The sequence below is a fragment of the Equus asinus genome, chromosome 13 (assembly GCF_041296235.1).
Source record: "Equus asinus isolate D_3611 breed Donkey chromosome 13, EquAss-T2T_v2, whole genome shotgun sequence".
Classification (NCBI taxonomy): domain Eukaryota; kingdom Metazoa; phylum Chordata; class Mammalia; order Perissodactyla; family Equidae; genus Equus; species Equus asinus.
In genome coordinates this window covers 44,436,640-44,458,726 of record NC_091802.1, presented here as the reverse complement: position 1 = coordinate 44,458,726, position 22,087 = coordinate 44,436,640, and the positions used below count along the sequence as shown (strand labels likewise).

The following is a 22,087-nucleotide window of genomic DNA, read 5'->3' as shown; positions in this document are numbered from 1 at the left end:
CTGGCACTGAAGGCATTCAAGCAAAGGCTGGACAGCCATCGGTCAGGCTTTCTACTGTGAGATGCTACTCACCTCTCTTCTCAAAGTGCCTACAGCACTGCTGAGACCTAGTGACTCAGCACCCTCGTGGCTGTTGGTTTCATGATTATAAACTTCATACAGCTTTACTGAGATAATATTTATATGCCATAGTTCACCCATTGTGAGCCAACAATTTGATGGTTCTTAGTCAATTTATACAGTTGTGCAACCATCACCACAATCCAGTTTTAGAAAACCGTGATTACCGTCTTTGCTTCCCAAAGAACATTATCAGCGTCCAGGGTAGCCCGGGTCTCCCTTGGCCGTGACCTCCCCTGGCCTAATAGCGCACCTCCCTGCCCCGGCCTCCCCCGCACCCCTATTCCCCCTTGCATGTCAGCTGACACGGCTCTGCGCATGCTGCTCTGTCCCCGCACACTGGGCCCTCCCCAGAGGTCTCCACTGGGCACTTTGGCTTCCTTCCCTCCCTGTCTGCCCAACTCTCGAGGCCCGTGTCAGGTCTTTGGCCCAGAGCCCAAGGCAGCAGTGTGTGCTGGAAGCATAGGGGCCCTGGTGCCCCAGAGCTGCATCTGGATCATGGCCATGTGGCCTCCAGCAAGTTATTTTATCTTCCTGAACCTTGGTTTCCCCCTTTGCAAAGCAGAATATACCTGCCTTGCTGAGCGTGAAGATTAGAGAGCTCAAGCGGTATCCAGTATGCCCAATAGTGGCCATTTACTGCTTTACAGTTACTGCTTTACGAGTCCGATTACCACTGCTGACACTGATACCTCTGTTACTATTGGCACCCATAAGTCCTCTGCTCTAGGTGCCTATTTTGCCTTTCTCTTCCAGGCATATCCCTGGCTGTGGTCTCTGTTTTTGGGTCACTCAGAGTACAGGCAAGAAGATGGATTCTCTTATACTTGGGAACCCCCATGGCCCAGCCCTGCCGGGGCTGCAGGTAGGTCAGTGGGATGGACGAGCAGCACCACCTAGTGGTGATGAGCAGCAGCAAGCTATTTACTGGCCAAAGGACCATAGAGTCACCGTTCAGTGGTCCATCCAATGTTTGCGTGTGGCCACAGCACCCTCCTAGAGGCTTCCCGAGCCATGCATTCCAGTGAAGGAATGAAAATCAAAACAGGAGAAAACTTGGGGTGGTGCTCCTCGGAGACCAGAGTGGTGAAAAAGCAAAGTTTAAGGTGTCCCCACCAACTCTACAGTCAGAAAGAGGATCAGCGGTGAGCGGTGGCCCAGCGCTGGGGATAGCAGAGTGACTGCTAAGGGGTACAGGGTTTCTTTTCAGAGTGATAAAAACGTTCCAAAATTGACTGTGGTGATGGTTGCACAAAACTGTGAAGATACTAAAAACAGTGAACTTTTAAATGGGTGAACTGTATGGTATGTGAATTATAGCTCAATGAAGCTGCTACCACAAGGGTGAAAAAAATACTGAACACTTCCAAAGAAAAAAGCGTCTCCAGAGCATATCGTCAGGCTTTCTGTGTACTGTCTGCAGACACCTGTGGACCAAGGACTCAGGTCGCTTCTGGGTGCCAGACTTCACTTCACTTGAACCCTCCCTCGACAGGAGTATAAGCCCTCCTGTCCAGAGCAACTCAGGGAAACGTTCTCAGCCTCAAGGCGTTATTTCAAATAGATCAAACGACATGATCCACAATATATGGAGTTGACTCATGGAGCCCCCACATCACCCACATGTTCTTGGTATTTACACAGAGCTGAATGCAGGTGAGCAGGGGAACTTCCTCCAGGTAAGGAAAAGGAGGCTGCGTGTCCCACTGAATCCAGCTGGCGAATGGGCGGGGCTCTGATTTCAGCCTTGGCCTTTGATTCCGAGTTCAGACTCCTGCCACTTTGACAGGGTGACCACACACCACACTTTAGGCTCTGGGTCCCTGCATTAATTATTAGTACCACCTTTCCTCTCAAGGTAAGAAATTCCACAGCTGCCTAACTCTGGGGGGCAGTCTTCTCCCTGGGGGCTCCACTCCGCCTCATCCGTAATCAGGCTGACGCCTCAGGCCTGGTGCTGCGGTCAGACCAACAGCACCTAAGCGCTCCCTAAAGCACCCCCAGCTCCCCAGGCCACACCTGCCCAGAAGAGGCAAATCCACAGAAACAGAAAGTAGATTAGTGCTTGCCGGGGGGCATGGGGAATGGAGAAACGGGGAATGGACGCTAATGGGATCCATGGTTTCTCTGGGGGTGAGGAAAATAGTCTAATAGTTTAGTCCAGTGGTGGCTGCACAACTCTGTGAATATACCAAAAGTCACAGAATTTAAAAATAAAGAAAAAAAGGGTGAGGGTGACACACAGCAGTGTGCTTTTTTAACGGAGCATCCCGGCTGGGCTTATTAGCATTTATCATGGTTAGAAAGGGAGAGAGCATCCAGTGGGATGAGAAGGTGACCAGAGCAGGAGAATGAAACCTAGCCCCACCCCATCCCACTTCACTTCTATAAACAGTGCCGACAGTTTGTGGCCAGCACCGCTGCTCACATTTGGACATCAGCTATCTCCAGGGACCCACCAGAGCGAGGTGTTCAAAGGTCTGACACATTTAATCCTCACAGCCCTACAAGGTTGGTGGTATTATCCCCATTTAACAGTCAAGCAAACCGAGACTAGAGGCTAAAAGTAACAGGCCTGAGGCCAGCAGCTAGGAAGGGACACTGGTGGGATGTGAACATGGCCTCCAGGGACCCACGTCTTTGCCCAAAGACACTACACGGAAGTGCCCTCACTTACCCCAACTCCCCAGCTCCAAAACCAGAGAGAAAGAAAGAGTGTAGCTCAAAGTGTCGTGCAAAGTACGAGGAGGACAGCACCTCTGTGGCTGTCTTTGTACAGGCGCCCTAGAAGCCTTCAGTGGGCGGTGTGCTGGGATGGGGGGGTGGGGTTTTAAAGTAGTTCAAGACATTCGGAAGCACACGGCTGTCCTCTCCACCTTCCAGAGCAAGCTCTTTATTGTCCAGCCAACCAACACGTGTTTCACGAGGCCTAGCACCAGGCTTAGGTACACTGTACTGAGCACAAACACAAAGGTGGAAGACACAGCCCCTGCCAACTGGAGGCACACAGTCTACACATTTCTCAGGAATTACCCCATGGTTAAAAATCAAATCCGGACTTAACTGCCAGTATTGCAATGAACATTCTTTAAGGTCAGTATTTTAAGAAAAACATTACACCCCACAGTTATCATGGTATGAAATTTCTTCCTAGTAACAGCAACTTCATTGTTATCAATAAACAAAGTTTAATTTTGGCACAATTCACCTTACGTTCCCCTCCTGTGTAATTTGATTAAAGATTTTTTGAAAATGGAATTTTAAAAGGTAAAGTAATGGAAGCGCTTAGGTACAAATTTGGCCAACAGCCGTCTGCACAAAAGAGCTCTAGACGACTGAGTGATCTGAGCTCATTTCCAGGCCACTTTTATTAATATTTTGAGGACAAAAAAAGTACATTTCCACAGAAGACATTATTGCCATCCAGAAGGGAGTCAGTGCCACAGAGAGCCGGCTAGACATCTTTCATAGCAGAATTTAGCACCAACTCAGGGCAACACCAGGGGTTGCTGGGAATTTTGTCTCCAAAATGAACTTCTTGATTCTCTCACAAACTCTCAGAACTCACCGGCACGTGGCTCTGGGAACAGACACTGACCCAAACCAAAGCTGGACCAAGAGACTGGACACAGCGAGGATCCCATCCAGGAGTGACCCTCCTGCTTCGCGCGCAGAACACCCAGCACAGAGCAGAGGAGTGGGAGCAGCAGTCTCAGGGGCCTCACCTGAGACGGTGATGGAGGACACAAACACGACGCCACCTCACGTCCTCAGCCCGGCCCTTTGCTTGACCGCATGGCCCCAGCAAAGAGCCTCATTCTCACTCTGGTTCACCACCCCAAATGGTCTCCATGTGGCAAATCAGGGCAGGAACTCTAAGGGAAGGACTGGATAATTCTCTAGTGTTATGGACTCTTGATACTCTAACAAAAAAGATACATGGTTCCTTTAAATAAAGCACATTAGACCAGGAAGTCCAGGCTAGACACAATTTAAGGGAAAAGTTCAAATCTGAACTTCAAACCTGTGGCAAGCAAGTGCCTTTTTCTCTTGAGGATCATTTGCCTCAAAGCACTGAAAAGTGAGCTGCTAGCTCTGGCAGTGACGGGAAAGAACGACAGCTCCTTCCTTTTTCACAAAAGGACACCAAAGTCTAACAGGACCCCAGCTGTGCAGAGACACCACATCCAGGACGGCACAAATGAACGCAGTCCACGTGCCAACTGTCCTCCTCCTTGCCACCATGAAGACCACTCCAGCTACGGAGCACTAGTGAGCCCTCCGGACTCCTCCATCAACTGCAAAACCGATCATCAAAGCTATTGAAATGGAAGGTAGCACTTAAAATGTAACACTGGTTTTTCTGAAAATGTAAGACTGGTTTTCTGACAGCGCGTCTAAGGCACGGTGTGAGAAAGCTGCTCCCACTCGCAGCCACACAGCCACGCTTGGCTCCCCACACGCACACATGCACACAAGAGGCCAGCTCATTTCGCCACGCTGCACAGGGAACGGGTCGCTTCCGATCACTTCTGGTTTTTGAGCTGGTTGGAGAGCCAGTCCAGGCCTTCGTAAAGCCCATCTCCACTGGTGGCACAAGTAGCCTGAATGTACCAGTTTCTCTGGCGGAGGGAATGCAAGCCCAGCTTGTCTGTTATCTCTGCCGCATTCATAGCATTGGGAAGATCCTTGAAAGAGAACATTCAAGAGTCAGTTTATAATGTTGCATCCACATAATGAACTATTATGCTCTTCCCCCAAACCTGCCCTGACCCACAGTCTTCTCTCAGCTGATGGCAACTCCAGCCTTACAGCTGCTCGGGCTAAACCCTGAAACCATCCTTAATTTTCTCTCTCTCTCAACTCCACATTAGGAAATCCTACTGGCTCTAACCTCTAAATATATTCAGAAGCTGACCACCTCTCACGACCTTCACAGCTATACCCTGATCCCACCACCATCATTTCTCACTTGGGTTACTAAAATAACTTCCTAATTGGTCTCTGCTTCTGCTCCTGCTCCCTGCAGTCGGTGAAAGTCAGATATTCCATCAAAACACTGCAGCAGCTCCGTCTCTCTCACCATGAGAGCCAGAGTCCTCATGGTGGTCTGCACGGCCCTCACGACCCGAGGCCCTGACCTTTCCTCATTGTCCTGCTTAATCTTCTTAAATACAGCACCCACCACATGCTATTATATTACAACATTTATTTATTTAGTATGTTATTTATTTTCCATCTCCTCTAACTAAAATGCAAGCTGTACAAGGGCAGGAATCTCTGTCTATCCTGTCCTCTGATACATCCCGCACGCCAAGAACTGTGCTGGGCACACAGCAAGTGCAAACGGAATTTGAATAAGTCAGGATGAAAGAACAAGGTAGCTCCGAATACAATGATATAGAAGGACACCTAAGACGCTAAGTGAAAAAGCAGATTGCAAAACAGAAGGCAGACTATGATCTCCAGAATGTAAATATGAAACAATCACATAACTGCTGACAGAGGCAGAGAAAGCACTCTCTCTAGAAAGAGACGCAAAATATTTAACAGTGTTTCACCCTGAGGAATGAGAGTAGAATATTTCACGTGATAGTCTGAACTATTTGCATATTTATACCATGAGCATGTTCTGCTTTTATAATTAGAACAAATCTGTTATTTTTTTTTGAAAGTCTGTTACGATTACTAGTGAAATTCTGAACTGACATGGAACCCAACAGCAGGGTAATGGTTGAGTGAGTGGTGATCCATCCACCATTTAAAATCATGTTTACAGAGAGCTGGATGATAAGAGAAAATACTTTTGATAAATCTGAAGTGCCAAAACTGGATGCAACACCGTCAAACCAGTATGATCTCAATGACAAAACAAATGTATTCATGTGAAGGTAAAAGGAAACACATCAAAATGTAGCCTGGTTATCTCGGACAAGTACACTCCACGTGACTCTACCTTCCTTCCCATGCTTACTCCAGCTTCAATTCCCGAGGCTGACCTTCTACCCTCGGCCCTCCTCCCACTCTTCTCTTACTGCTTTACGTTACATTGACCTAGAAGCCTTTTTTCCTCCTGGATGAGAGGCTCCATATGATACATTATCTATCCCCTTGCCACCCCCCACTCTATTCCAGCTGCACTGGCTGCTTTGCTGTTCCAGACCCAACGTAGCTCCCTTCCCGCTGGCCTTCAGGTCTCCACTCAGAGGTCATCTTAGCAGAGAGGCATTCCGGCCCTTCCCCACATCCATCCTGCCCCCTTCCTTTGCTATACCTTCCTCCACAACACTTCCACCAGACATATATTATTTATTGACTGACTCTCCTCCCACTGGAATGTAAACTCCACAAATGCAGGGACTTTTGTTGCCTTGTTCACTGCTGTATCAACAATAGCTAAAACAATGCCTGGATCTTAGTAGATGCTCAATTAATACTTGTCGAGTCAGTGAATGGATCAATATTAGACAAAGGCTAAAAAGGTAGAGGAAAGGGTATGGTAGGGGCTGGAGAGAGGAAGGCAAACATCTAATTTAAATATCTCTATTTTCAAGTGAGCATCTGACAGTAAATTTCAGTTCCAGTATTCAGAAAGCCAGGAACATACCTGTTTATTTACAAACACCAATAAAACTGCATCTCTGAGCTCATCTTCTGCTAACATTCTGGTTAGCTCTTCTCGGGCCTCATTGACCCGCTCTCTGTCATTACTGTCAACCACAAAAATCAGACCTGGCAAGAAATCACAAGCATGTTAGTAACCCAAACCTGGAACGGCTGCTGTTTCTATGTGCTTACAGCTTCTCCCTGCTTACATGTGTCGTTTCACTGAAAGTAATCAATATGGAAGGATACGTGATCTCTGGAGTTAGGAGGCCTGCTGTACACCCAACTAGCCTATCTTTTTCAGAAGCATCACAGCCCTTCACCAGGTGAACAATAACAAGAATATAGAAAGAAAAAGGCTCTTTTTTATTTATTTATTTTTTTGAGGAAGACTGGTCCCGAGCTAACATCCATGCCAATCTTCCTCTACTTTCTATGTGGGATACCTGCCACAGCACGGCTTGATAAACAGTGGGTAGGTCTACGCCCAGGATCCGAAGTGGCAAACCCCAAGCCGCCAAAGTGGAGTGCGTGAACTTAACCTCTGCACCACTGGGTCAGCCCCAAAAGGCTCATTTTTAATCACTTTGTTTTGGTATCATGCCTACATAATGAAATCCCAATAAAAACTAGGGACATCAAAGTTCAGATACACTCCCCTTGTTGGCAATAGTCTGCATATATCAAATATTGATGTACCAGAAGGGTAATGCATCCGGACTCCATGGGAAGAAGACAATGGAAGCTTTGTATCTGGGGCCTCCTAGATCTCACCCTATGCATCTCTCCCTTTGGCTGGTTCACTTCTATCCTTTTGCTATAATAAGACTGTAACTGTGAGGCCAGCCCTGTGGCAAGCGGTTAAGTTCACGCACACTGCTTCAGCAGCCCGGGGTTTCACTGGTTTGGATCCTAAGTGCAGACAGAGCACCACTCATCAAGCCATGCTGAGGCAGCATCCCACAGAGCACAACCAGAAGGACCCACAACTAAAAATACACAACTATGTACCGGGGGGCTTTGGGGAAAAGAAGAAGAGGAAAAATAAGTAAATAAAAAGAAGACTGGCAAGAGATGTTAGCTCAGGTGTCAATTAAAAAAAAAAAAAAGACTGTAATCATAAGTATAGCACTTTCCTGAGTCCTGTGAGTCCTTCTAATGAATTACTGAACCTAAGAGGGTAGCAGGTACTGCCAAATTTGTAGCAAACTTATCAGAAGTTAGAGTGGTCTGGGGACTCCCCCCCCAAATTTGCAGCTGGTGTCTGAAGTGAGGGAGTCTTGTGCCCCTAACCTTTGAGGTTCAGCCCAACTCCAGGTAGTTGCTGTCAGAAGTCTCTGCAGCATCCCAAACTAGACAGCACCAGAGAAACCCCAAGAAGCAACAGACAGGTCAAAGAAAGGTACCATCACATTGTATCTGAGCAAAGGTGTTGAAACCTACAAAGATCTGGTCACTGCCACATTGGCTGGAGGAAGGGTGGGATCTCCAGAGGATCTCCAGAGGATGTTCCCAGGAGGAATCCAACACACTATCCAAACAGAATGGGGAAGAGTCTTAGCAGTGGTCCATGGGGCAATAATGATGTTAATAATCTGTTAGCTGACAATAAACTCTTTATGAGACAAAAATGTGAAGTGGCTGCCAAAAGAACTAATTTGATCCTAGACTGTATCAACAGTAGTGACAGCAGCTCAATTTTTAGGATATGGGTGATAAAAGGCCTCCTCTATTATACGTCCGTCAGAACATCCTGGGAATGCTACATGGTCGGTGCTAGACCCCACACTGTAAGATACAGCAAACTGGAGCGACTCAAAGAATGAATAGGATGCTAAAGGAATTAGATACCATGTCATATGAAAAACAATTGAGGGGCCGGGGCCGTGGCCGAGTGGTTAAGTTCACGCGCTCCACTTTGGCAGCCCACAGTTTCGTGGGTTTGGTTCCTGGGTGCAGACATGGCACCGCTCATCAAGCCATGCTGAGGCAGCATCCCACATGCTACAACTAGAAGGACCCACAAGTAAAAATATACAACTACGTACCAGGGGGCTTTGGGGAGAAAAAGGAAAAGTAGAATCTTTAAAAAAAAAAAAAAAAAAGAAACTAATTGATATAACTGGGGCTGTTTCACCTAGAGAAAGACTTACTGGGAGGACGGATAACTATCTTCAAATATCTAAAGAGCTACGACATAAAGAGAGGTTCAACTTGCTCCACGGAGCTCTACAAGCAGATAGAAGATCAGTGGGTACAAACTGCAGGAAGGCACTGTGATAAAGACTCAACAGAACTAAAGGTGCTGCGTCAGCAGGCGCATCAGTCACCGGCGATGTATGTCCAGCTTAAGCCACAACTTGTGGGGATACTGCAGAAGGGACCCTGCTGGGAGGAAAAGGGTAGTGGGATAAGACGACCTCTTTGTTCCTCTGACGATGAAATTTCACAACTATGTCTAGGAGGGAAAATCAGCGCCAGCCCTCTGTCCTTTCTCTCCGTGCTTCCCAGGCCCGCCCAACAGCTGCCTGACAGCTGCTCTGGGGCAGCCCAGTCTGGCAGACAGGAGCTCCCATGGCTTCTGAATGTTTGGGGCTTGCCTGCGACTCAGTCGTGTCTGTTATATGACATCAGATTAAAAAGTGCTGACTATCCAACACTCTCCCCAGAGATCTGATATGCTACCAGTAGTTCTGGACTCTGAGTAGGACCAAGCAAACCAGGGCACCCAGGATTCGAGGAGATCCTTGGCCTGCACCGCAAAACTGACAGGATGGAAGCTGACACGTTATCCCTCTGCCGTTCCTAATAAGATAAAGGTTTATAAATACTAGGTCCCACTTTATACTCTGTTTCAATTTAGATCCCTATCTGAGGAACAAAAGAAGCTGGCATCAGACCAACTACACTTTTGAGCTGAGAGAACATAGAAAAAGTAAATTTATATATGAATAGTATACTACAATTTGTTTCTAAAAGGGGGGAGGAATATATATCAGCAGCTGCTTGAATATGCATAAACTATCTTTGGACAGATACACCAGAAACAAAAGTGATTGTCTATGGGAGGGGAGCTGGGTGGTTAGGGGACAGGGATGGGATGGTGACTTTTCACTATATACTTTTATTTCTTTTTGAATTTTGAACCACACAAAAATATATTGCCATTTAACAAAGTGAAATAACTGAACCTATAATTAAGGAGAAAAATCTTTCCACGTGAGAACTAATGGACCGTTTTATGCATTCTATATGATATAATCAACTAAGAAATCAGATAAACATTCAAATTCCGATCTATACAAGTGAAACCTACACAAAGTTAAGCATCTTAAAAGAGAGCTGAAAGCTATCAAGTCTGCCACACTCAACATACTGATGAAGAAGAAAATTCAAATTAAAAAAGACAGCCTGACCTTTGGGAAGTGGCAGAAAAACTAGGGGCAGCATCCAAGACTACACATGGCTGAGATGTTTGGACCCACGACTGTCCCCATTTGTTAGGTTCATGAAGAACTTAAATTACTCATCCCAAAGTCCTAGAAAATAGCCAGTTCCCCACCATCAAAGCAATAGCTACTGAAATTTGATAAAATTAGACTTGTTATGAATAGAGGATTAAAAACACAACTGCATTTCAACTTGGTGACTGAATTTAACAACTGTGAATAGGGAAGGCAAAAGAAATGCTACCAGGGAATGAGGACATAAAACCTCTAACAATTTGGGCTCCGTGACGGTTAATCTTATGTGTCGACTTGACTGGGTCCTGGGGTACCCAGATATTTGGTCATATTATTCTGGGTGTGTCTGTGAGGGTGTTTAGACTGGGTAGAGCAGACTGCCCTCCCCAATGTGGGTGGGCCTTGTCCAATCCACTGAAGGCCTAAACAGAACAAAAAAGAGCAGTAAGAGAGAATTCACTCTCTCTGCCTGACTGCCTTGGAGCTGGGACATCAGTCTTTTCCGGCCTTTGAACTGGAACTTACAGCACTGGCTCTCCTGGGTCTCCAGCTTGCCAACTGAAGATCCTGGGACCACTCAGCCTCCATAACCATGTGAGCCAATTCCTATACAATAAATCTCATACCCATAAAATATACACATACACACACATACACATCCACCCACCCATCCACCCATCCTGCTGGCTCTGTTTCTCTGGAGGACCTAATACAGGCTTCTGAGTGCCCACTACCTTCCAACCACAGAACTAAGCATTTTACAAAATTAATCTCACTTAAGCCAAATGATCCAGCACAGTAGGTATTATCTCCATTGTACAGATGAGGAAATTCAGACAGAAAAGACGACTTAACTTTCCCAAGGTTTCATAGCAGAGTGTGTTTCAAACCCATGTTTTCTAGTTTTATTAATGATGAGGAAATGCAATAGTTTGGCTAATACGGCAAGTGCCAATCCAAGATAAACGGACACTCAGAGTATCAAAAAGTATATTGTCTGCAATGGATTGAAACACAAAGATATCAAAATCTGAGTCATCATGTAGTTCCTGGGGTATCAAGTTATTTCTCTGAAAACCCATAAAGGGAAAGAATTAAGCATTTTTCCTGCCTTTCTTGTATAAACTATATTTCAGAGAAACCAAAGATGTGAGGAAGGAATCCTTTGTTTAGAAGCATTTCAGCTAATAAATGCAGATGGAATGACAAGATCTAGAAAAATCACCATTTTGTAACTCCTGATGAAATAATGGGTCTAGGCAATTGTCTTCACAGATGCCAAAACCATTAGGTGAAAGGTTAACGGGGAACTTTATTTCGGGGGAATTAGGCTGATATCATCTGAACCCACTTAGCATCATGAAAGTGTGACCACCAAACTTCTGTGTTAAATGTGATACAACAGGAAGTACTTAGCATCACTTATGAAGCATTCTTGCCCAGAAAATGAACCAGAATTTAATCAAGCCTCTAGGATAAACTACCATTTTGCAGGATATCCATAGATAAACAAGTTAAATGACACCACAATAATCAGCCAAATCCAGAATGTGGGACAAACATCTAAAAGATGGCACAGAAGAAAAGGGAGGGGTTACCTGCTATAGAATAAGAGACCAAAGCAGCTTATCAATGAAACGCATTGTGGGAACTCTGATTCCTGATGCACACACCAAACATGGAGAGGACATACCTGATACAACTTGAATAAGGACTGGGTACTAGATACTAAAGAATTAGTATTAATTTTGGAGGTGTGATAATGGCATGTAGATTATGTTAAAAAAAAAAAAAAAGAATTTATCAGTTTGAAATCAATACTGAAGGATATATGAATAACAGGCATCATGCCTGGAATTGCTATAACATACTCTGGGCAAATTGTTAGTTAACTGTTGAAGCTGGGCAATGGGCACACGGGGCTTGCTTATGTATCCTCTCTCTTTTCGTAAATGTTTAAAATTTTCCACTAACAAAAGTGAAAAAAAAAGATAAACATACTATTTTGAGGAAAGACACTCTAAAATCTATAGGCTAAGAAAATAACTCCAAATAGAGTTAAGTGCCAGAGGTAATAGCTAAAACAATGATATAAAATATAAAAGGACAGGGGCCGTCCCGTGGCTGAGGGGTTAAGTTCACGCGCTCCTCTTCGGCAGCCTGGGATTTTGCTGGTTGGGATCATGCTCATCAGGTCATGCTGAGGCGGCATCCCACATGCCACAACCAGAAGGACCTACAACTAGAATATACAACGATGTATTGGGGGGCTTTGGGGAGAAGAAGGAGGAAAGAAAAAAAGAAGATTGGCAACAGATGTTAGCTCAGGTGCCAATCTTTAAAAAAAAAAAAAAGACTCCAAATAAATTCTAAAATGAGTACACAGATGCCATATGGTTATGATTTTACATAAGAATCAGGGTGTAAAAACTATGTGAACAGTTTACAGATACTTTGATAGGCAATATTCTGTAAGGTATCACTTATCCAAAATAGAATCAATGAAAAAAACTGAGATTGATAGGGAAGTGGGAAACACTAAAACCCCAACTTTTAAGAAACCAATGATAAGGAACTAAGGTAACGATCTGGGACATTCAGGCCTATTCATGTACTTGTAGAATAGGAGGGCAGCAGGGAGGGACTGTGGCCACATAAGAAGCTGGAATTTGGGGTTCCAGCCATCCCTGTTCATCTCTTTCTCTCCAGAGGAATGATTTTTTTATTTTTTATTTTTTAAAGATTGGCACCTGAGCTAACAACTGTTGCCAATCTTTTTTTTTCCCCCTGCTTCTTCTCCCCAAATCCCCCCAGCACATAGTTGTATATCCTAGTCTTGGGTCCTTCTAGCTGCGGCATGTGGAACACCTCCTCAGCATGGCCTGATGAGTGGTAGCATGGCCTGATGAGTGGTGTCATGTCCGCGCCCAGGATCTGAACCAGTGAAACCCTGGGCCACTGAAGCGGAGCGGGTGAACTTAACCACTCGGCCAGGGGGCCGGCCCCAAAGGCATGATTTTTAGATATTCTCAACAGGTTTAAAAAAGTTTACTGAATTCAAATTCTTCAAAAACTGTACTTCACCTAAGGCACATGCAACTCTCAATTAACCAAAAGACAAAATTCATCAGGATAACTATTTTGTAACTATTTTGGATTAAAAGGAATTTCCTATGTAGGACATTCAAGTCCAAGTACTTTCTCCAGAAAGGCAGGGACCATCTCTCAAAAAGAAAGCTCCCCAGTAAGTGTGAGTCATCAGAAGAGAAGGAATGACTGACATCCACATAAAGCAGAGCACTACAAGGTTTGCTTCGAGCATCCATCTTTAGATGCATTTAATATAAACAGTTTCAAGGCTATACAGACAGGATAACCTTTACCTTGGGTGTTCTGGAAATAATGTCGCCACAAAGGTCTGATTTTGTCCTGGCCACCGACATCCCAGACTGTGAAGCTGATGTTTTTATACTCTACTGTCTCCACATTGAAACCTAAATTGAGAAAATGGAGAAAACTTTTAAGACTTTCGCTGGTTGAAGAATTCAAAATAATGTCAGCTAACATTTGGACAGTACTTTTATTTTTTTTTTTAAAGATTTTATTTTTTCCCTTTTCTCCCCAAAGGCTCCCGGTACATAGTTGTATATTATTAGTTGTGGGTCCTTGGACAGTCCTTTTAATTCACAAAGATCTATAGCTTACAAAACAAAATATGGCAGTCAGCTTGCTCTTCCATTGGTCATGAGAGATGTCTCAAACCTTCTCTACTCTCTCCAGTCTGCAACCTCACACCTCCCCTCTCTCTCAAATCTTACAGCACACGTCAGAGCAAACAGAAGCCATTAATGGGACCAACTCCCCACTTCCCACCACAAAATGTGGAAACCTCCCTACATCTTCACCCACACTTTTCTCCCTCCCTCTTGGAACAGAAGAGGACAACTGTCTAAGGCTGATTCCATCCACCTGTGTGCCGGATGCAATCCACCCACACTGTCTGGAATCTTTTACTATTGCTATTCTCTCCCCTAACTGAAATCTCCAAACTGCTCTTCTCAGCATGCTTGTCTTTTACATCTTTCACAAAAAACTCTTCCTTGACTCCACTTCTTCACCTGCTGCCATCCTCTATTTCCCCTTTTAAAGTCAAACTTCTCTAAGACTTCAGCTCCATTCACTGTGCCTCCTTCGCCACCTCTCGCCCAACAAACAGCGCTGTAGTTTCGCTTCACCAGTTGTAGCTGGTCCGCCAAGGTCCGCAGTGATCACCATGTCAATGAATCCAACCCATGCTCCTCAGTTCTTATGTAATTTGATTTTATCTTTATCTTTTGTAATTTAATTTGATTGACACTCCTGCTGACTCCCTCCTAGAAACTCTTCCCGGGCTTCCCATTTCCCTTCTATTTCTATGGCTGCAGCTGCCCAGTCTCCTCAGTGAGCTCAGCCACATTTAATCCATCCTTAAATCATGGAGTTCCCACAACACTGTCCTGCCCCATCCATTCTCCTCTTTCCACACTCCCTCACTCCTAGGGCTTCATTACCTTCTTTGTGCCAACAACTCTCAAATTTATGAAACCGGGGGCCAACTTGCTTTAACCATACTCATTTGTTTACAAAAGTAGTTAGATAATGCATTACTAAAACCCGCCCTATAGATAACATCTCTGACACTTGGGTCACCATGGTAACGAGTGGAATACTTGAGGTTTTCAGGAACTGAGAGTTGACTCCTTGTCCAGTTTAGGCTGGTTGAGACCACCAACTCATCAACCGGGCCTGTGCAAGTGCTTGACAAGTGACCTTTTTGACATCAAGGAGCTAAAAACTCCTTGGTAACACTGCCATTTTGTGAACACGCATCCTTGAAGAGGCATGAAGCTTAACTGCGTGTGCACAGATCATCAGTTACCTCACTTCTCCTTACCTCCAATCATCTGTTCCCACACTTCAGACCGCCCCGACCCCTTATCCTATAAATATCCCAGTCCCCATTTTCAAGGAGGCGGATCTGAGATTGATTCTCCCACCTTCTTGCCTGGCCACCTTGTGATTAAATCCTTTCCCTTTGCAAACTTGTCATCTTGGCGATAGGCATAATCGTGTGGCGGGCAAAGAGAACCTGGTTTGGTAACATTCACATTACCCCAACCCAGATCTCTCTTCTGAGCTTCAGGCTCATAACGCGACCTTCTAGCCAACATCTTTGGTTAGATGTCTCAAAGGCTCCATTAAGGCAGGATGTGAAAAACTGAACTTAAAGTTTTCAACCTGCTCCTTCAACCCTTCAGCCTGCTCCTCTCCTAGTCAGCCCTACATTGACTTCCTTCCACAAGCTGGAAATTTGGGAGGCATCCCTGACACTTCGACTCTCTCACCCCCAAAAACCTCATTACCAAATCTGATCAGTTCAACCTCCTAAATATTTAAGTCACCCTAACCTAAGAAACCATCATTTCTAGCCCCAATTACTCAAACAGCCTAACTTATCTGCCTATAAGCCACTCTTCCGCTCTCCATCCATTCACCGTTTTCTAATCAAAGTTAGCAAAAACACACAATGTGGTCATACCACTTCTCTACACATTTATGTTTGATTGAAACATTAAAAATAAGGGGGGGGGGGAGAAGAATCTCTCCTTGCTTCCCACCCCCAAATCCCAAACATGACTGTCAAGGCCCACCACAACCTGGGCCTGCTCACTTTCCAGGCTCGCTTTGAGTCATGCCTTGTTTTAGTGGAGGACACTCACAACAGGGCAGCAATCTAAATTCTTGCTAAATGTATAAATGTATACTTTCACAAATTCAATGCCATTCCAATCCTAAAGTGATGGGGGAAGGTGAGGGAGAGACAGGAAACTTAGCAAAATGACCTTAAATTTAACCTGGAAAAATAAGCAAGTAGGCATAACCAGGAAATCTCTGAAAATGAATAACAGATTATTTTTAAAGATATTATCAAACCCTAGTAATGTCTGAAGTAAGTGAAGACAAATGAATGCAACAGGGAGTTGTCCAGAAAGAGACACACATACCCCTAAGAGTTCAGCATATGACAAAGTAGGCTGGCAGAAAGTAAGTAAATGGCACTGGACAAATGTCTACCCCTGCACATGTCCGATACATACATGGCTATTTGGATTTAATTAAAGTTAAATAAAATTAGCAGCTCAGCTCTTCAATCACACTAGCCACATTTTAAGTGCTAACAGCCACCTGTGGCTACTGGCTACCATACTGGACAGCACAGACAGAATATTCCCATCACTGCAGAAAGTTCTATTGGACAGCACTGGCCCCTACTCATCTGAAAAATATAGCTAAATCCCTACCTGACTCAGAGAAAAAGAAACTTCAAATGGATAAAATATTTAAATGTTTTAAAAATGAAATAAAAATAACCCATAAAATTAGCAGAAGAAAATATTGGTGAATACTTTTATGATCGTGCAGTAGGGAAGACCATTCTCAAAATGATAACAAAACTAAAAAAAGAAAAAAACTAATAAATTTGGCTACTAATAATTTTTAATTTCTATGTAGCAAAACACAGAAAAACAAGGTTGAAAGACAATCAGCCAGGAAACAACACGTGACAAGAGTTGTTCCTGACCCACAATGTCCTTTGAGACAGATAATGGTGACCTGGGTTTGGTTACTGGGCAAAGACCTACACCTCTTGTCAGCAGCTATGCTGTGGCTGCGACCCACATACAAAGAGGAACACTGGCACAGATGTTAGCTCAGGGCAGATCGTCCTCAAGCAAAATGAAGAAGATTGGCAACAGATGTTAGCTCAGGGTGAATCTTGCACACCCCAAAAAAAAAAGTCACAGAAGAACAAATACAAATGGCCAATGGAACATTTGAATATATTCACTAATAATAAAAGAAATCCCAGCCAGCCCCATGGCTGAGTGGTTAAAGTTCCATGCACTCTGCTTCTTGGGTTCAAGGGTTTGGATCCTGGGTGTGGACCTATTCCACTCGTCAGCCATGCTGTGGAGGCATCCCACACACACACACACACACTAAAACAGAGAAGGATTGGCACAGATGTTAGCTCAGGGCTAATCTTCTTCAAGCAAAAAAAGAGGAGAACTGGCAATGGATGTTAGCTCAGGGCAAATCTTCCTCACCAAAAAAAGAAAGAAAGAAAGAAAGAAAGAAAAAGAAATCCCAATAGAAGTCAGTGTTTTTTCCTTTTCAGACTGGCAAATCCCCCAGAGAAATGAACACTTTTTATAGTTGGTGACACAACCTTTTTGGAGAGCAGTTTGGCAACGTACATTAGTTTTAACATAGCAATCTCTCCTCCAGGGATCACTGCAAGGAGATAAAGTACATGTTTGTAAAAACATTAAAAATGCTCACTTCAGCATCGTTCACAAAGAACCACCGAAATAACTTAATCATCCATCACTGGAGATTTGTTAAAAATACAGCCACATAATGGAATACCATCAGTTACTAAAGTTTGGTGTTGATCTGTATCAGTTATTATTTAAGCCCCAAAACTTAGTAGGTTAGAACAGCGATTCCCCCCACACACAATTCTCTAGGCGCCTGGGCTTCCTCTTGCAGCTGCGTTCAGCTGCTGACTCCAGTGGCTGGGCCGGGCCTCTCTCTCCAGGTGGTGTTCTTCTCTCAAGCACTGAGCTTCCTCATATGGTGGTATCAGTGTTGCAAAAGGGCAAGCCCCAAGGCACAAGCGCTTATCGAATCTCTGAATTACATTTGCTGATGTCCCCTTGGCCAAAGCAAGTCACGTGGCCAGGCTCAGCACTGCTGTGGCAGGGGACTGCACAGGGTGTGACTACTGAGGGGCATGATTCACTGGGGGTCATTAGCTTAACAATCCACCACAAGATCCTTACGCAAATTCATTCACCAAATATTTCCTGAACATCTACTATGGGCCAGGCGTTTTGCTAGGCACTTTGGGACAGTGGTGAACAAGACAGACATGATTCCTCCTCTTATTTAAGCTGTGGGGAGGAAGAGAAACAGTGAGCAAGCAATGATAAATGTGTTGACAGTTACCAAGAAGTTCAAGTTGCTATGGCAACTTATAACAGGGGAAAACCAGGCCAACGGGTCAGGAAAGGTGTCCCTGAGAAATAATGTTTAAACTGAGACCAAAAGAATGAGCTGGCATTAGCTACATAAAGGGGGGAGGGGGCTAAGGAAGAAGACAGGAAAGCATTCCAGAGAGGGGAAATGACACAGAGATCCAAACATATTGTCTAACGCACAGTAAGTTGGAAAACAGCACGCATATGATTTTACAAACATATTCATCAAAATCTTAACAGTAGAGTGTTTTTCACACTTGTTTATGTTTTTCTGTATGTATGACATTATGGAAGCAGGAATTATTTTTATAATTGGAGAAAACCAAGCAATTATGCTATTTTCATTTTGGACTAATAACATTTTTTTAAATTGTGGGTATGAACATTTTCTCCATCTGGTTTCCTCCTCCTTCAAATGTTGCAATCTCTGAAGCTACTGCCCACGTTGCAAGTTGATCATTTGGTTCCTGTGCCTCACCCAACATTCAGAACACCACTGCTGTTCCCACGCCATCCGGTGGAGCCTATTCGCACTCAGGACTTTGCATCTAGAGGGGTTCACAAGGCAAAGATTTAAGTTCTGTCAAAACTGCCTTTGGGGGCTGGCCCCGTGGCCGAGTGGTTAAGTTCGCGCGCTCCGCTGCAGGCGGCCCAGTGTTTCGTTGGTTCGAATCCTGGGTGCAGACATGGCACTGCTCATTAAACCACGCTGAGGCAGCATCCCACATGCCACAACTAGAAGGACCCACAACAAAGAATATACAACTATGTACTGGGGGGCTTTGGGGAGAAAAAGGAAAAAATAAAATCTTAACAACAACAACAAAAAAAACAAAACTGCCTTTGCAAAACCCTTCACTAGCCCAAAAACACAGAGCTGGTTCACAGTAATAACTACGCTGCCAGACTGCCCTTCAGCAGTGGAACAAAGCAGACTCCGCAGCTGGACACGGGCTCGAATAGTTGGCTTGAGCCAGAGTGAAGAAAAAATCCACACTGCATCTTTCACCACTAGGAGCACACTCGGTGTGGAGAGACGCTTCCACTTAGGAGGCCAGCTGGAATGAAGACCGGCTGAGGAGGCAGCAGCAGGTCCCCAGCTCCCAGCCCTGGCTCAGGCTGGGACATGCGCTCATGGAGAGGAACGGAGGGCATAACTGCCCGCACTATTTTTAATCATTACCGTTTTCTTTTTCGCCAAGCAGATAGCATTAAATTTGCTTAACCCAAATGCATTGGAATGACGCCCCTGTAAACCAGGCAATATACTAGAGATGCCAGGGAGCAACCAGGAAAGTATATATGACCTGGTTTGGGCCTCAGAAAGTTTATCTTCTTGGGATGGATAAGATTTTCAAAAAGAAACAGTCAATAAGAAACATGTAAAAGTATAACAGACTAAACTGTAAACTGGTCTTGTCACAGGTCGTTAACATACCTATTGTAGGGATGGTAGTGACAATCTCTCCCAGCTTCAGTTTATACAAGATGGTGGTTTTTCCAGCTGCATCCAAACCCACCATAAGAATCCTCATCTCTTTTTTCCCAAATAGACTTTTAAACAGTTTTTCAAAAACGTTCCCCATTGTAACTGTTACCTGAATGAAAAGAAAGGCAAGTCAAGTAACTGCTCTTTGCAGAAATACAGAAACAACATACATAAAATATGTCTCCATTAGACATGGCTCCCTAATAAAATTTAAACAATTTTTAGTTTGGTCAATAAGGAGCAGTGTGTCTTGTTTTCAAAGAGAAACTCAACTAGGCCTTCTGATGCCTTGCCAGAAAATTCTCTTTTCCACTGCAGCATCCAAGTGGGATATGTGGAAACAGTCTCAGTGCTACCACTATGGTGGCAGCCTTTAGTCACCTTAAGTATAGAAGCAATGCCACAACAAGTACATTTAAACTCTTGAAAGGAGAACTTACAAAGCAGAAATCCAGTTTATTTTACACAATGTAAGGAAAAGTGCTTAAGGCAAATGAAGTATCAATTATCTCTTAGAAATTCAGTAGCTGCCTTTGGCTAGCAGACAGTACCAAGAGCCAGATTGGTAACCTAAAAAACTTCAGAGGTGAGGAAATATGGTGTTGAGAAACTGCAGTGCTAACAGAGAAAGTGATCAGGCAAAGAGCTGAGGAAATATCATAGCAATCCAGTGTTGACCATCACTTTACACTCAATCCATTTTTTTAACTTTTTATTGAAATGTAATTTACATACAGATATAAACATACGTGGCAACTGTACAGTTCAATGAAAAGTCATGAACCAAATCAAAAAAAGATGATTACCAGCCGCTCAGAACTCCTCGTGCCCCCTCCCAGCATTACCCCCCAAAAGGCAATCACTATACTGACTTCTAACAGCATAAATGTTCAATATTTTATTTTTCAGTAGAGCGCATGACAGATTCTATAAAGGAAGGCAACAGTAGAGACAGACTAGCTTTGCAGAAACTTACAGTCTTTTCTTTTAACAGATCAGCCTGTTTGAAGTGTGAGCTTCACATTCTAATTAAAGACTTAAAAGCAGTACTTTGTCTACACCTCTAACCAAGCTCCTGGAAGTCTATAAAGATTCTTCAAACAGCAACAAAAAAAAATCCTTGTTCCAAAGACTACGATTTTCCTTTTAAACTGCTAACCAAAGGAAAACTTTACTCCTGGGCAGAGCAGGGGGAAGATGCAACAAGGACAGCCCATCTCCCATTCATCCACACCCTAGAGACCTTAGAGAGGGTGTCACCAAATTCCAGAGGCCTCACCTCTGGAATTTAACCGTTTCCCACAGTAGTTTAACATCATGGACGATGTCCAAGCACACAGCATTCCATTGTACGGCCAGAGAAAAGGGGCAGAGCATTTATCCCGGACATAAAGGAGATACAGGTGAACTGCTACACCCAAAGAATGATGAATGCTTTCATCATTCACAGAAGGTCCATACAGAAAGTATATACAAGTCCAGTGCAGGGCAGCACTCAAAATCTTGCTGGGCGACAAAACTAGAGATTCCTTGTCTTTGTTTCCCAAAAGACACAAATCTCACAGATGAGAAAAATCGTAAGGAACGTGCTGGGGGAGGGAAGGTACTTCACACTGAGATGTCCTTCGAGGCAAACACTCGTGTGATCGCCCCTCCCAACACACACTGTACGCCTCCCAGGTTCTCCTCCCGCTTCTCTTTCCCTCTTCTTCCTACTCCTTGGCCAGAGGCACCCAGACCCCGCTGCGCCGCTGGAGACCCCTGGAAAACGCCGCCGCCGAGCCCGACGCCTCTTCGGACGCCCACCCTCCCCGCCGCCAGCACCAGCCGGCCGTCGGGGAGACGCGGCGGTGAGACCTCCGGGGCACGAACGAGAGCGGGTGGTCAGGAGGGCGTGCGCGGCGGGCAAGCAGGCACGCAGAGCCCTCGGGGAAGGCCTCCGAGCGCCCCTTCTGCCCGGCCGCTTCCCCTCGCCCTGCGGACCCTCGGGACAGCGGAGGGCCCCGCGGCGGAGGCGCCAAGCCTCTCTCAGTTCCCCGCAGCCCCCGCCCCGCAGAGGGCGGAGAAGGGACAGGGAGCCCAGCCGCTTTCCGCAGGCCACCCGGGGCTCTCTCGCGTCCCGCCCGCCGGCAGTGCGGAAACCCAGCCAGGCCTTGGGTGCCGCCACCTCTCCTCCCCATCCCGCCACTCACCTGTCCCCAAACAGAGCACGGGTCCCAACACCTCTGCCTTTAGGATTTCGGCGTCTCTCCGCAAAATGGCGACAGACTCGGGGGCGGGAACAGCAACCAACCAATCACCCACCGCCTCTTGGAGCTTTTGTG

General features: G+C 45.1%; 1 protein-coding gene across 1 annotated transcript; it reads right to left on the bottom strand.

The window, feature by feature from the left end:
- Positions 1–2,986: 2,986 nt before the first annotated feature.
- LOC106836492 (ADP-ribosylation factor 2) lies at positions 2,987–22,087 on the bottom strand. Its single transcript, XM_014849426.3, has 5 exons — positions 21,956–22,087; positions 19,713–19,872; positions 13,574–13,684; positions 6,728–6,852; positions 2,987–4,808 (listed from the first exon to the last, which is right to left on the bottom strand). Exons 2-5 carry the CDS (start codon positions 19,858–19,860, stop codon positions 4,647–4,649), a joined length of 546 nt encoding a protein of 181 aa, XP_014704912.1. The 5' UTR covers positions 19,861–19,872; positions 21,956–22,087; the 3' UTR covers positions 2,987–4,646.

Coding starts and splice junctions, on each gene's coding strand:
- LOC106836492 (XM_014849426.3), bottom strand. CDS start 19,860: ATGGGGAACGTTTTTGAAAAACTGTTTAAAAGTCTATTTGGGAAAAAA. Junction 13,685..19,712: donor CACTACCATCCCTACAATAG/GTATGTTAACGA, acceptor TTCTCAATTTAG/GTTTCAATGTGGAGACAGTA. Junction 4,809..6,727: donor TGGTGTTTGTAAATAAACAG/GTATGTTCCTGG, acceptor TTCTCTTTCAAG/GATCTTCCCAATGCTATGAA.